The 14,381-nt window shown below is 45.9% G+C and overlaps 1 protein-coding gene across 1 annotated transcript in view; it reads left to right on the forward strand.

Annotated features, from left to right (window-relative positions):
- The first annotated feature begins 402 nt into the window (after positions 1 to 402).
- The window catches only part of IFFO2 (intermediate filament family orphan 2), a 43,349-nt gene continuing 29,370 nt past the window's right edge, over positions 403 to 14,381 (forward strand). Inside the window, 2 exon segments of the mRNA XM_027693168.1 lie at positions 403 to 823; positions 825 to 1,099. Coding sequence (XP_027548969.1) covers positions 494 to 823; positions 825 to 1,099 — 605 coding nt within the window. The 5' untranslated portion in view covers positions 403 to 493.

Genomic DNA, 14,381 nt, shown 5'->3' on the forward strand with positions numbered 1-14,381 from the left:
GGATTAATAATGAGGCGGTTTCCTAGAGAGCCAAAAGCAGGGACGCAAGGCCCGGGGCCTTTAACCCATTTATTGCACATTTGCCAGTTGATCCGGGAGCACACCGAGGGCTGTGGAGCGCGTTGGACCCGATTACCCCCAAAAATCCGCGCCCCCCCCCCCGCCCTGGGGACACGTGGAGGGACCCGCGCGCGGCTGCGGCACCGCGGGGGCGGGGCTCGGCCGAGGGGGCGGGGTTATGCAAATATCACCGCCCTGTATGGACAAACGGGGCGTGGCCATGGGAATAGGAGGCCTGATATGGAAATGTGGGCGTGGTTATGCAAATCAGGGCCCGCGGGCGGGCGGGGCGCGGCCCCGGCGCGGGGGGGGCGGGGCCGGTGTCCGCTCAGAGCCCGGGCAGCGGCGGCGGCCGCGGCAGCGACGGGAGGCACCGGCAGCGCCTCGCTCGTCCCTCGCCGCCTCCATCGCCTCCTTCTCCATCCCCTCCGCCATGAACTCGCTGCTGTTCGGGGAGATGGCCCGCGCCTTCTCCCCCGCCGCCGCCGCCTCTTCCTCGTCCTCCTGCCCGCTGGGCCCCGGCGGCGGCGGCCCCGCGGCGGCCGGCGGGGGCCCCCCGGTCACGGCCGCGCTGCGGAACGACCTGGGCTCCAACATCCACCTGCTGAAGGGGCTGAACGTGCGGTTCCGCTGCTTCCTGGCCAAGGTGCACGAGCTGGAGCGGCGCAACCGGCTGCTGGAGAAGCAGCTGGCGGCCCAGCAGAGCGAGCGCGACCGGCGGCTGCGCTACAAGACCTTCTCCCGGGACCAGGCGGTGCAGACGGACGGCGGGACCCCCCCCGCTGCTGCCGCCGCCGGGGCCCGGGCACGGCCCGCTGCCCTCGCCGCCGCACTACGGGCGCCTGCCCGGCACCATCTGGAGCTACACCCAGGTCCGCCGCACCGGGGGCGGCGGCTTGGAGACCGTGCAGGGCCCCGGCGTGTCCTGGATCCACCCGGACGGGGTCGGGGTGCAGATCGACACCATCACCCCCGAGATCCGCGCCCTCTACAACGTGCTGGCCAAAGTCAAGCGGGAGCGCGACGAGTACAAGAGAAAGTGAGTGATGGGGAGAGGAGGGGGGGCGATGCGGGATATCCGCGCCTGCACTGCGGGGAAACGGGGCATCCTTCCCTGGGAGCGTTTGGGGGGAGCCTTGGGGACATGGGGACAGCGCTCCCCCCCTCCCCAGGGCTCTCTCCCGAGAGAGGCTCATCCTCGGTGGGGGTTGAGCCTCATGTTGGCACCCAAAAAAACGTATGATCCGTCCCTGGGAGGATGGAGAGCCTGACTGGGGTTGAGCCTCATGTTGGCACCCAGGAAACTGTAGGATCCATCCCTGGGGGGATGGAGAGCCTTGGTTTTAAAAGGAGCATTGCCAGCTTAACTTCAAAAAAAAAAATTTGGAGAAGGGAAATAATCTCTTATTAATATTGCACTGCATAGTTACTCCTAAATTTAGCTCACTGTCATTTTCTGGTCCGATTACTCCAGTAGTCGATTTTTTTTTGTGCCAGCTCCCCGAAATTAGCTCAGTGCTGCAATATTCGGGTTGCAAATACTGCAGGGGAGGGTTTGCACTCCTAAGATGTGCCTCGGAATTAGCCAAAACAAAAGCCTTTGTAAGCCCTGGAGGTCCCTCTTGGCCTGTGGGCAGCCCTTGGGTTGTGATGGTGTTCTCCCCCACCCCGGTGATGGATAAGGTTCCTTTGGATTGCTGGATTTTAGCCGTGGCAGAGATGGAGGCCAGAGGGAAAAAAAACCTTGCTGGGGTTCTGCAGGGAGATTCCTGCATTGTCTGACGAGCAGGCCCTTTGGGGCCGAGTTCGGGCATATTTAGCCTTAAAATGCATTTCCTCCTCTCTTAGCCGTGTTTTTTTCCTGCAGAACACACTGAATCCGTTGTTACTCTCCTGGAGGCAGCCGGCATTCCCGGCTCCTGGGCTGTGGAGCGTGGCTGGCTGCCTTCAGTCCGGGGTGACAGACTGCAGTGAGCTCCCTGCACACCTCGGGTCACGGCAGCTTTTATAACACACCTCCCTGCTGAAAGAACTCGGCTCAGAGACGTTCTCTAGGCAGGTTTGGTGGTGATTTGTGGCCTGTAAAGTGCTGTCTCCTTTCAGTGCATCTTAGAGCTTGTGTGCCCTGATTGCTCCATGGCTGGAGCTGCTGATGGAGATGGAAAGAAGCAGTTGGCCTCTGTTTTCCAGCCTGGGGTTGTGGGTGCCATCGTGGCACGGGGCTGTTTTTGTTTTTCTGGTTGGTGCCAGGGAGATGGGAGTTGTGACGCCAGAGGAAGTTGTGCTGGATGGTGGCTTGGTTAAAGGAGATACATGTGGGTTGTGTCACCAAAAGTTGGGAATGCTTCTTTTTCATGGCTCCATGATTTATTTTTGCTTCTGGGTGAAAAGGAGACTTGTGGGCCTTCAGGTTCAGTCTTTCTGCTGATACATAGTTGATTTTTTCTGCTTTTTTACTCGCTCGTGTAAAGCAGATTTTCACCCCGGTCGGTGTTCCTGCACACTCAGGGATTGCACAAGCCAAATAAACTCAGTGGAGTGGAGAGGAACCTCAAATCTTATTCTTGCTACCCTCCTGCCTCTGAAACAGGTTTACCTCTTGAAAATAAAATGTAGTGAACACATATCAGCACGTATCACATCAGTGATGTATTTTATGGATGTTCATTACTGTGTAATTGGAATGATTATTCCCTTGTTCTGTGACCTTCAGCTCCACATGGACATCACAGTCTTTTTTGGGGATTGGCTCTTTCATCTGGGGCCTTGAGCACACTTAGAGAGCAAGACTGTGCTGTTTAAATTCCCTTCTGGCACTCAGAGTGGATTAACCAATTCCATTGAATTTCCATGAGCTCACGGGATGTTGCAGTGTTTGTCAGCAGCCCTGCAGACATTGGGATTGTGTTTGTTTGTGCAGGGCAGGGATTCTCTGCCCTGGCACATTTGTGTGTCTCTACCTGTGTATAAATATGCACTTTGGGGTTCCCTTATCTTGCTGTGATCTCTTTGATGCTCAAGTTTTATTTAGGGAACTGAGCTCCAGGTGGAAAAGGAGCTTTGTGCCCATCTTCTGCTGGGGCTGTTGGGGCTTGCAGAGAGTTGGGCGCGTGCACAAGTTCCCAGCACAGGTGGGTGACCAAGAAAATAACTATTTATTGCTTAATTTGGGAACCAGCAGAACCCGCAGCCTTTTTGGAGCAACCAGGCCAAGGACCCACCAACCCCATCCAGGGGGGCTTAAGCAGATAGTGATAATTACATTGATTTCTTAAAGCAATGGAGGCTTTTACCCCTTTCTAGGGTGACCACTTGATTAAGGAGGTCAGGGCTAGCAAATGTTTCTGGTTTGAAATATTTGGCCACCAGGAAACCAGCAGGCAGGTGATGGCAGAGAGTGCTGCTCCAGGAAATACTGAGTTTCAAAGACTCATCTGTGATGTGTCTGTTGTTGTTGAAGACAAACTCATGCATGTCAGGCTGGTGAACTGAAAAATTCCGTGATGGAATTTGGAGGAGAAATAACCCCTTTTATGTCCTTTCTTTTAAAGGAAAAGCAGCTTTACTGCTATAAAATAATAGTTGGAAGATCATTCAGGATGCTCCCTCCAATGAAATTCTGCCTGTGCAATTTTTGGGCTTTGTTTGGGGAAAATACATTCAACTCCTTTGTTCCATTCCCCAAAATAATTGTTGTTGGACATCCTAACACAAGAAACTGGAGTTCTGAGGTCTAGGCAATAGTAGAGTGCACAGTCAGTCAAGCACATAGATCATATTTTACTCAGGCTTTTGCTTGTACCTGAAGTAAAATGTTCCCTCTAAGGAGCCCTATTTCAGACCAAAACTGCTTTTTCTTTCACCCCCCAATGAAATAGTGTATAAATTTGAATCTTTTTCTACTTAATATGTTGTATAATCTCATATTTCTTAGTAATGATTGTGATTTTACACTGGGGGTTATGATTTCAGCTGGGGGAATGAGCAACTGGAGGAGTTTTGTAGGGAAAATGAAGTTTAATTTTCTTTAGTTTTTATTCAAACTGCTGGTATTTAGAAGAGCTTTTGATCATAGATCTGATTCCAAATCAGATAATTTTATAGTTTATCAGATCTTTTGTAACATTTTATCTATTACTACCCTTTTAGCAAGAAAAGGTCAAATTTTTTTTTCTAAATTTGCACTTTTGCAGTCAAACCAGCTCAATAAAAAAAATACTTTCAGGGACAGTTGACTGAAAATGGAGGAAAGTGTCAGATTTTTTAATTTGAAACATGCAGGTGAAATCTTTTTTTCTCCAGACAGAATAAAAATAATAATCAACTGTTCTGGTTCACCTCCTCTGAGGTGAGATGGAACAACTGGGGGGGTTTTATATGAGCAGTGTTGCCATCTTGGATCTCTGTATCCCTCTGTCCATGGGAAACCACAGGAGGATAAGCAGGTTTAAGTGTGTGACCTTGCGAGGGATTTGGGGTTACTGTTCAGGTTATTTAGAGGGAAAATGTGGGATCTGAGGAGCAGTTGGGGTGTGAAACCAGCCCAGCCCTTTGTTGTGTTACTGCTTGTCCTTGTAATGTGTTTTTTGGGAGCTTTGTTCAGGTTTTATGGAGCTGAGAGGCCTCAGCACCTCAACTGGCAGGTGCTGGGGAGGGTCCACCTGGGAGCTGAAATGGGAAGGGGAGAACAAATGGGATTTTTCCCCCTGTTTAGTTAGATCATGTTGCTGATCGAGGCTGGAGTGCTGCTGAAGGCACATGGGGTGATCCAGGGGGTGATTCAGGACACCCCAGACCCGGCTCCCTCAGGTGAGGTGTCCCACCTTCCACCTGGAGACCTCCCTGGAAGTATCCAAGCACATCCCTGGAAGATCCCAGCTCATCCCTGTGTGTTGTGACAGTGGAGATGCTGCTGTGTGTGGCCGGCCCAGCTGCTGACTTGGTGAAATCCTTCTGCAGTCATTCCCTGCTTTTTTTTTCCCTCTGAGCTGCAGGAAGGCAGAGCTGCCTGTGCAGAGCTCCACTCTCAGCACTTGGATAGATTTGTATATTATGGTTTCACAATTATTCTTAATTGCTGCAGATATTGTGTCTGCCAGATGTTGGTTGTCTTTTCCAACACGGGCTTAACTGTTACTAAGAGCTGAACTGGAAATAATTGTTTTACCTCAGGATGGTATTTCATTTGGAAGATTAATAAAGTCCACTTGAAGAAGAGATTATCTTAAATTTGCTGCAGCTGGAAAGGACAAAGATTATCATTGTCAAAAGCAAAGAGCGTCAAAACTCACTGGAGCTCGTTTTTTTAGAGAAGAGAACTTAATAAAAATGTGCTTAAGATAAGCCCTGGAGGAATGTCTGAAAACTTTTAAGGCTAAAATATCAATGGTAACAAGATGCGAATGTTACACATAAACCCAATAAAAAACAAATAATTTCTTCATCCCTCTGGAGGAATGTGCCCAGTGTGGCAGACTGTCCCTGCCCCAATTGGTCACAGAGCTGTCTCTGTGTAAAGCCACACTTAGATATCAATTTAATTCTGCTATTTCTGCTTTTCTTTTTATGTTTTAGAGGGATAATTACGTTTCAATGTGGCTTTTTGCTGAAATTTAGTATTTTTTACAGCTTCCAGAACAGCCACTCAGCCTGGTCTGGGGGATTTTTGGCTCCCCCTTACAAGATGTGGAGTTTGATATTAAATGCTCACTCTGGTGAAACCTGAGACTCAGGCTTGAAAAGCCCTTTTTTCAGAGGACGTCGGTTTTCACTGTGGAGAAGGGATAAAATTGCCTAATGTGAAAAAACTTGGCTGTATAACACAAATATCCAATTATAATTGTTGGTTGGAAAGTGGTACTGCTTGGAGCTGTGCAAATTAAGCACCGTAAGAATAATGTTGCCTTAAATAATCCCATCTTTCCTTCTCAAACGCTGCTGCGAAGGCACATGTCCCATGTCCGTGGGTATCTGGAGCACTCCAACAAATCTCGGCTTTATTAATTTTGTTTTCCACGACTGGAAACTGGAACTTCTGGGCTGTAGTAGTGGAGAAGTTTTTGAAGGAGAGGAAGATGTTTGCCTTTGATCCTGCTTTCTACTGGGGCTGTACTTTAAGTAGATAAATCTCTGTGTGCCTTAAACTGGTTTGTAATGGGAGCAACCAGGGAGGGCTGAGATTGTTAGGAGTGATTTGAAGTAACTGTCTTAGCTCTGCAAGTTATTCTGAGCTTTATCTTTGCTCTGAATTCTAATTAAAATAGTGAACTTGTAGATGAACTGGAAGAAAGATCACCCCCTCATGTTGTGGTTGAGTTTCAGAGAAACTTGGGCCAGGATTTGTGCTGAGTTCTTCAAGAAAAAGCTTCCTCTGCTGCAAGAGAACCACAGGGCTTTCTCTGTGTGTTTTGAACTTACCTTTGGGTTCCTCCCATGACTCACCCTGGGAAACTTTGGGCTTTCTGAAGGCAAAAAAACCAGATTTTCAGAGCACAGCATAACATTGAGTAGGTCTGATAGCTCTGATCTTAAGCTCAAATAATCTCCCCAGACCCTTGCAATTTAGGGCTGAGGTGAAAACAAACACAGAAACAAGTTATTTCCAGCTCTTCGTCATGGATAATCATGGGCTTTTGGAGCAGGATTGGAGCTAAAGAGAGCCCTGAACCCACCTACGGCTCAGCAGCTGCTTTTTTGTGGTTCAGGGTTTGTGGTGATGCTCTGCCAGGTCTCAGTTTGGCTTCCTGCGTCTGCTTTCCTCTGACTAAATTTATTTTTTTTTTTTTAAATTTTGCTAGAAATATTCACAGGATGTTGGTTTTTTACACTTTAAGGGACCTCGTGGCTCCCTTCCCACCTGGGATATTCTGATTCAAATCTCCATTTTAATGTTTAAACCCAGCTTCTTTTGTTTCTATGGGAAAGGAAGAGATTTCTTCCATTTTCTTTAAGTTTAAAAGCTGAACAGTGTGTGTCTGTTCATTGTTCAGTGTAACTGAAACTCTTCTGTAGCCTCGTGACCTTGTTCCAAGAACCCTGAAGTGATAAGTAAGGAGCAATAATGAAAGGTAACAAATGATAGAAAATGTTAGGAAAAATGGGTCAAGATTGCTTGGGATACAAGGCACAGGGAAATCATGGAATCCCAGACTGATTTGGGTTGGAAGGGACCTTAAAGATGATCCAGCTCCACCCCCTGCCATGGGCAGGGACACCTTCCACTAGCCCAGGTTGCTCCAAGCCCCATCCAAGCTGGCCTTGGACACTTCCAGGGATGGGGCAGCCACAGCTTCCCTGGGCAGCCTGTGCCAGGGCCTCCCCACCCTCCCAGGGAAGGATTCCTTCCCAATATCCCACCTAAACCTATTCTTCTAATGCACAGCTGTGTTTTTAAACCAGTTTTCAGACTCTGCCCTGCTCTGCCCCACCACACACGTGGCTTCTGCAGGGGGTTTGCTTCATTTTCCTGTCTCCAGTTTCATTTTGTGTCAGTGTTTCAGTGCTCTCCAGCTGCTTTCCTGTGCTGGTGTTATCTTGATCATGTTTTTCTTAAATTTCTAAGTATACTGTTCTTGCGTCTGAAGGGAAGGAACTTGCCTCCACTTTATGATATATTTGGAATAAGGGGCAAAACCAGGATTACTTTAATATGGTGATAACCTGGGCACACTGAGAGCTTGTTGAATTTCAAGTACATTGTTAAAAGGCTTTGATTTGGGTCTGTCTTTGCTCACAGCGACAGCACAAGAGGAAACGGCCTCAAGTTGCATCAGAAGAGGTTTAGATTGGATATTTGGAAAATTCCTTCATGGAGGGGTTGGTCAGACACTTGAACAGGCTGCCCAGGGCAGTGGTGGAGTCCCCATCTCTGGAAGTGGGGCGGGGGGAACAGGGTTGAGGTGCCTGTTCCTGCTGCTGATGGAGGACTCATTTAGGAGGGTGGGATTTGGTTTTGATGCCGAAGAAATAAGTGTTTCCTAATCCCTGATGTCACCTGGTATAGAAACAATTCTTATCAGATCATTCTGCTTCAAATTAAACTTGAAAAAAGCTCAGGTGATCTGCTGGGGTGTTAGCAGGGGCCATGCTGGATGCTCTGTGGAAATTATGGAAAGATTCAATGACTTCTTCTAGTGCTGTGGCAGAAAGTGGGAACCGGGAGACAGGTATTTTACCACAAATGGGTTACCAAGGTGCTTAGTTTCAAAAAGCTTTTAAAAAATTAAATTATTAGCTGTTGTTTACAAGACTTAAAGTGTGTGGGAATCTTTTGTGTGTTGTTTGCTGTGAGTGGTGTCAATCCATTTACAAAAATGACTCTGGATCTCCTTCAATAACAGAAAATCAAGAGGGCTGGGAGTGAATGGTGCTCTGTGCCCATTTAGGACAAGTCCTGCTTGTTAGTGACACAGGACATGGACCAGTGACAGTGTCACTGTGTGAATCACAGATGATGTGATTCCTGCAGCCCTTTTGTTCCAGCATCTCCACACGAACTCATCTCCATGTGACTCTCTGGGCTCCATTTGGAAGCAGTTTGCTGGACTTGATGTGTCCCAAAATGTTGTTAATTTGAATCCTCATCCAAGGAGATTTTGGGACTGAATGGAGGCACGTCAGCCTTCTGTGTCATGGCTTCAAAAATAGGCCCAGTGCTGCTTGTTCTCTCTGGAGACATGTTCACTTGTCCCTTTTTTTGGCTTTTTCTGCCCAGAAAGCAACAGGACTTGAGCTGGGTGGGATCAAAAGCTTGATCACTGCTGTAGTATTGGAGCTCAGAGTTTAACCTTCAATCGATACTCATTTCAGTGTGTTTATTGTGAATTTGCACTGAAATTCAATGGAAACCAAGACCTGGTGTTACAGCCTATGCCTAAATTCCACGTAACTTCCCAAATCTCTTGGTGCTGTGGACAAACCATTTAAGATTTCCCAATCTTAAGCTTCTGGGAGCAGGTAAACTTGAGCTAAAGCCCTGTATTATCTGCTTATGGGGACACAGAGCTGCCACAGCCTCACAAACCCAGTTTTATTTGCTGTGAAAGGTTTGGGGGGTTGTGTGTGTCCCAGAACTGGGTGGAAAACATGACAGCTCAGAGATCCTGGACTAAAAAGAAGAGGAATTAACTTACTCTTCTTCATGTGGGCAAGAAAAGTTGTTAATTTGCAGTGGCTCATTAAGCCAGAGGAAGGGATGATGAAGGAAGCCATGAGGTACAGCAGGACTGGATCCCCCTTTCCCTTAAATACAGTGTTTAGTCCATGCGGTGACTCAGGCTGGAATTTGAGATCAAAGGGATCCTGGCTCAGTATTTATTCCAAATCAGTGGTTCCAATGGAAAATCTATTTCTGCCTGTAGATTCTTACAGATAAAATTTGTCTCTGAGGGGAGAAAATAGAACTATGTATTTTTTTTTTAAATGCAGCTCTCTTTTACACAGAGAACAGAATTTAAATTTGTCAGGCCCATGTCAGTTCAGTCATTAGAAGCCAAGCCCTGACAAGTCAAATCTAGTTAAAAAGATGACTAGGTATTGGTGTAAATTTACATAATTCTATAAATTGACAGGGGCACATTAATATTGAACCATAATGGGAAATATTTTAATATTAATGTTTAATATTTCAAACAGCTGTTGTCATTGAAACTGCTACAAGAAAATCCCCCTCTTGCAGGCAGAAACTAAATCTTTATTTTCCCCTCTAAACTTTTCCATAAGGCACTGACCATATGGTGAAGCATTGGGCAGTCTGGATTCTTTTTCCAACTCTTCTATTAAATTTTTTCCCCAAATGACTATTCCAGAATCACCTTCCCTTTGGCTGTTTGTCATCCACACAATTTTGAAACCATTCTTTTTTTTTTCATTTTTCTCCCTTTTTTATTGTTTTGTTTAAGGAAAAGGAGGGGGAAAAAAAAGCACTTCAGAACTCCTTAATGCCCTGGAAAATGTTTTCCCACTAATCTGTATTCTTAGCTGCTGGCTGTCAGTGGGAGACCAGCTTTTCTTGTTAAAGGGACAAAGTGACCCTGGGAATGACGTCCCACGTGCAGAGAGGCTGTGGAGTGTTGTATCCCCTTGGGAATGGCCGTGATTCCCGTGGTGAAACTGCCCCGAAGGACAGCGAGCTCTGCTGGGCCTGATCTGCAAATAAACCCATTTTCCTTCCTTTTTCTCTTCCCTTCTGGGCATCAGATCCTTCTCGCCATTAATATGCAATGCAGGCAGGCTCTTCCCTGCTCAGTTTTGATGGCTGGAGGGAATTTTATGTCTTATTATTTACTGATTGTTTTAAGGTAGGTGGGAGCCTCACCCAGGACAGACCCTTAGCTGTGGGTGCTGAGGGACTGAGCTGCTGTTGTTTTGTTTCAGCCCGGAAAGAAGTGTCACCCTATTTCCTTTTTCTTTTCCTTTTCCAGTGTTCAGTGAAGCGTTAATTGCTGTTTGATCTTTCTCCTATAAAATTCCCAGTGAGATACAGCTCTAGGCCTGGGGGCAGGGATTTAGCCCCGTGGTGAGCTCTGATTTAGGGGGGGTTTAGGTCCATGACTCAGCTTAATTCTCCTGTAATTGTATGGCAGCTGAATGAGGTCACTGTCTCAGTCACTCTGGTCCTTTTCCCTGGCCTTTTGCTATGAGGGAAGGCTGAAAGAATTGGGATTGTTCAGCCTCGAGAAGGGAAGGATTTGGAGTGACCTAATTGTGGCTTCCCAGTATCTGAAGGAGTCGACAGGAAAGATTGAGAGGTAGTATTTATTTACTAGGGCCTGGAGTGACAGGACAAGGAGGAATGGCTTCCCACTGACAGAGAGTAGGGTTGGATGGGATATTGGGAAGAAATTCCTCCCTGGGAGGGTGGGGAGGCCCTGGCACAGAAGCTGTGGCTGCTCCATCCCTGGAAGTGTCCAAGGCCAGGTTGGATGGGGCTTGGATCAACCTGGGCTAGTGGAAGGTGTCCCTGCCCATGGCAGGGGGTGGAATGGGATGGGCTTTAAGGTCCCTTCCAACCCAAGCCATTCTGGGATTTTTTTTTGCCCCAGAACTCTCTGCTGTCCATCTCTTCCCCTCCATACATATCCCAGGGTTGTCACTACTAAGCTACTAAAAATCAAGTACTAAACAATTATGTTCTTGGAAACAGAGCAAAAAACAACCATCACATTTGTGTGAATTTCAAACTGTTTTGCCTTTGTACAAGTATTTAAAAATGCCTAATGTTGGATGTTATATCCCAGCTGTCATCTTTATTAATTCTCTTCCATCTAAATGGCAGGGTGCTGTGGTTTAATGATAGTTCTCTAAGGCTGGTCACCATCATTAAGTAGGAATACTAAACTTTATTAATCTGCCCATTGTACAAGAGGTGATTAAAACAGTTTAAACAGGGTGTACATTCTTCTGTTTGTTGAAGGCCCATGTGAGGAGTTCTCTGTGTTCCTAAAGTGTTGTCGGAGCCCTTGAAGAGCAGTTTATTTCTTACTCGTTGTTAGTACTTGTGTTCTTACAATCCTGACACTGCACTTAAATATATTTACCTTTGTAAAGGTAATAAAACTCTTAAAATGCAGATACAAAATGGGTCTAGAGGAGCACTGTTAGGAGTTCTGTGTGTTCCTCAAGTGTTGTTGGAGCCCTTGAAGAGCAGTTTATTTCTTTTTTGTTACTTGTGTTCTTACAATCCTGACACCACACATGAGAAGTACAGTTAAATATGTGTACATTTGCAAAGGTAACAAAGCTCCTGAAATGTAGATATTGGATCTATAAAAGTGCTATTAGAAGTGCTGTATATTCCCTCTAGTGTCCTCAGAGTCCTCAAACAACAGTTTATTTATTTTGTTGTCAGAATCTTGACACTGCACATAAAAGGTGCCCTTAAATATATTTACTTTTACAAAGGTAATAAAACTCTTAAAATGTTGATGAGATAATGGATATATAGGAGCACTGTTGGGAGACTTTGATACCTACTGGATGTGTACTCCACCTGTCCTCCTGACTCCTGAGGGCAGATAAGCATTATCTCTTTTTAATAAAGAGCTTATTTGATCTTTAGAAGCTTCAGTAAAAGTATTTAGTATTGAGGCAGAGATTAAGGTGACTAACTCTTTGGTTTGAGTTTGAATGACTTTAGCTCTCGGTTTTGAGGCTGGTTCTTAAGGGATATGGAAGAAAAGAGAGGGGGCAGAGGAGATACAGCTGAAGCCAAGGACAGCAGAGAACACTTCAACTGCAACTTGCAATTATTTTTGCCATTTCAGGCTGAAGAACTGCAGAAGTGAATGAAAATGGTGCTGTAATAAATTCCAGCTGGATCTCGGGCTCCTTTGCAAAGAAGAGTAATCCTGATCTCTTATCACTTGGTCTTATCAGAGCCTTTGAGAATGACTGAGGTGATAACAGCAGTGGTTACAGCACAGCTGGGAAGGAAGGGCTATGTACAGAAAGCACTTACTCATGAAATCAGTGAGTAAATAAAGGCCTTTTATGAGAGAGGATGTTAAACACCAGTGTTTTGAACTTGGTGCAGGTTCCATTCTAACAGCTAAGCTTAGCAAGTCTTCGTTTAATTACATAGTTCAGCGTTTATTTACAGAATGGATCAATTTTCCTGGAATGGGTCAGTGTTTCCCTGAAATGGGTGATTTACCTCATGACTGAAACGAGAGAAGATGGGAGTATCTCTTGGACAGGAGGTGGGGTCCATGTGTTGGTGGGTGACAGTAACTGCTGGAAATGGTGCTGTCTTGGGTTATTTTGTGCTGTGCCAATGATGTATTTCCTTTTCTTTTAAGGTCACCAGGGAGCTCAAATGCAGCATGTGCCATTTCAAGTGTACCTCTGAAAGCAATCCTTCAGGAAGGCCATCAGTGGAACTGGATTTTTTTTCAGCTGTGGGAATCAGGCAGAGCCTTGGTTTGCTCAGTGACACCGAGCTCACTATGCAAACCTCTCCTTACAGGGGTCCTACCTGGGGATCCTCTGGGGAAACTTCCCTTGACCCACAGACTCAATGTGAGTTTACATTTCAGTTGCAGAGAATCCCTGCTCCACCTGGAGAGCAGGAGACCCCTAGTGCAGCACTCACAACATCCAGGGTTCCCTTTTCATAACACACTGCCCTGAAGTCACAAGGCAGTTGTAAAAGGAAATAATCCTCACCCTACATGGGAAAGCTTTCCTGTAGTTACAAGCCCGGTGGATGATTCCTTAGAGCTGTGATGTAAGAATATTCCATGGAGTCATGAGCTGAGATAATGCACTATTTTAACTTGGCAGCCTCTACCAGGACATTCATGAGAGCTTTCATTAGGTGTTTATAGGAAAGAGAAAGGAAAAACATGCCACAGAAGTTTGCCTGGACTTTCCAACAGCTTAGCCTTAGATCTTATTATGGCTTTAAATCTCTCCTGGAACTACTTGTCTCCTCAGCTGCCAGAATTTTGGCCGAGTGTCTGCCTGGTGCTGAGAGGCCTCAGCAGCAGGAGGTGCGAAATTATAAGTGAAATGTAGTTCACCCTAAAAATACAAATGGATTTTTAAAACGGTGATGGTGAACATGAGAGCACACTTTTATATCATTTTTTTAAAGTGGCTGCAAGGCCAGAACTACATAGAATTATTCTCCTTTGTAGTACAGGTGTTCTTGATTATAAGTAGATTTCCAATCTGGTTTATTGTGTGCTTTCTTTCTCTTATTCTTTTTCCTCTTGCACAAGAACTCTCCTCCATACTGATGGTTTTATCAGCTCTGGAAGTGTCTCCTGTGTTCTGGGGATGATTGAAAAACAAACAAACAACAAAACCCCCCCAAAAAAGTAAAACAGAAAAAAGAACTGAGAATTCAAGGTAAAAAAAAAAAGGAAAGGTGAGGGAAGAGGGGAAATTTTACTATTTGTGGAAAAATATGGATTCTTCTTGTGTTGCTTAAAAACTTGAGGGAAAACCTTGAAAATCAGCTCAAGTCTCATGTCCTGGATTTTATCTCGAAGTGATGAAGTTTTTGGGGTTCTTGGCCTCAGAAACAAGTCCTGCCAGATTCTGGTGTAGTCCTGGGTGCTGGTAATACCTTTACTGACTTGTTTGATTTATTAATGGCTATTTTATATTGCTCTAAAATGAATGTGCTGAAATGGAGGTGAAGGACTAAGAGTTTGAAGGGAGTGTGCTGGGAGAGGATAGGCAGGATGGGACCCCTTGCTTTGGAAATCACAGTGTATTGAGGCCAGTTAAATTTTTAGCTTGGAAAATGGGAGTTGAAAGTCCCATATGGATGTGATGGAGAGCTGTAAAGAGCTTTTATTTGTTGCAAATATTTG

Source organism: Neopelma chrysocephalum, unplaced genomic scaffold (genome assembly GCF_003984885.1).
Source record: "Neopelma chrysocephalum unplaced genomic scaffold, ASM398488v2 Primary Assembly neopelma1_90, whole genome shotgun sequence".
NCBI classification, from domain to species: Eukaryota; Metazoa; Chordata; class Aves; order Passeriformes; family Pipridae; genus Neopelma; species Neopelma chrysocephalum.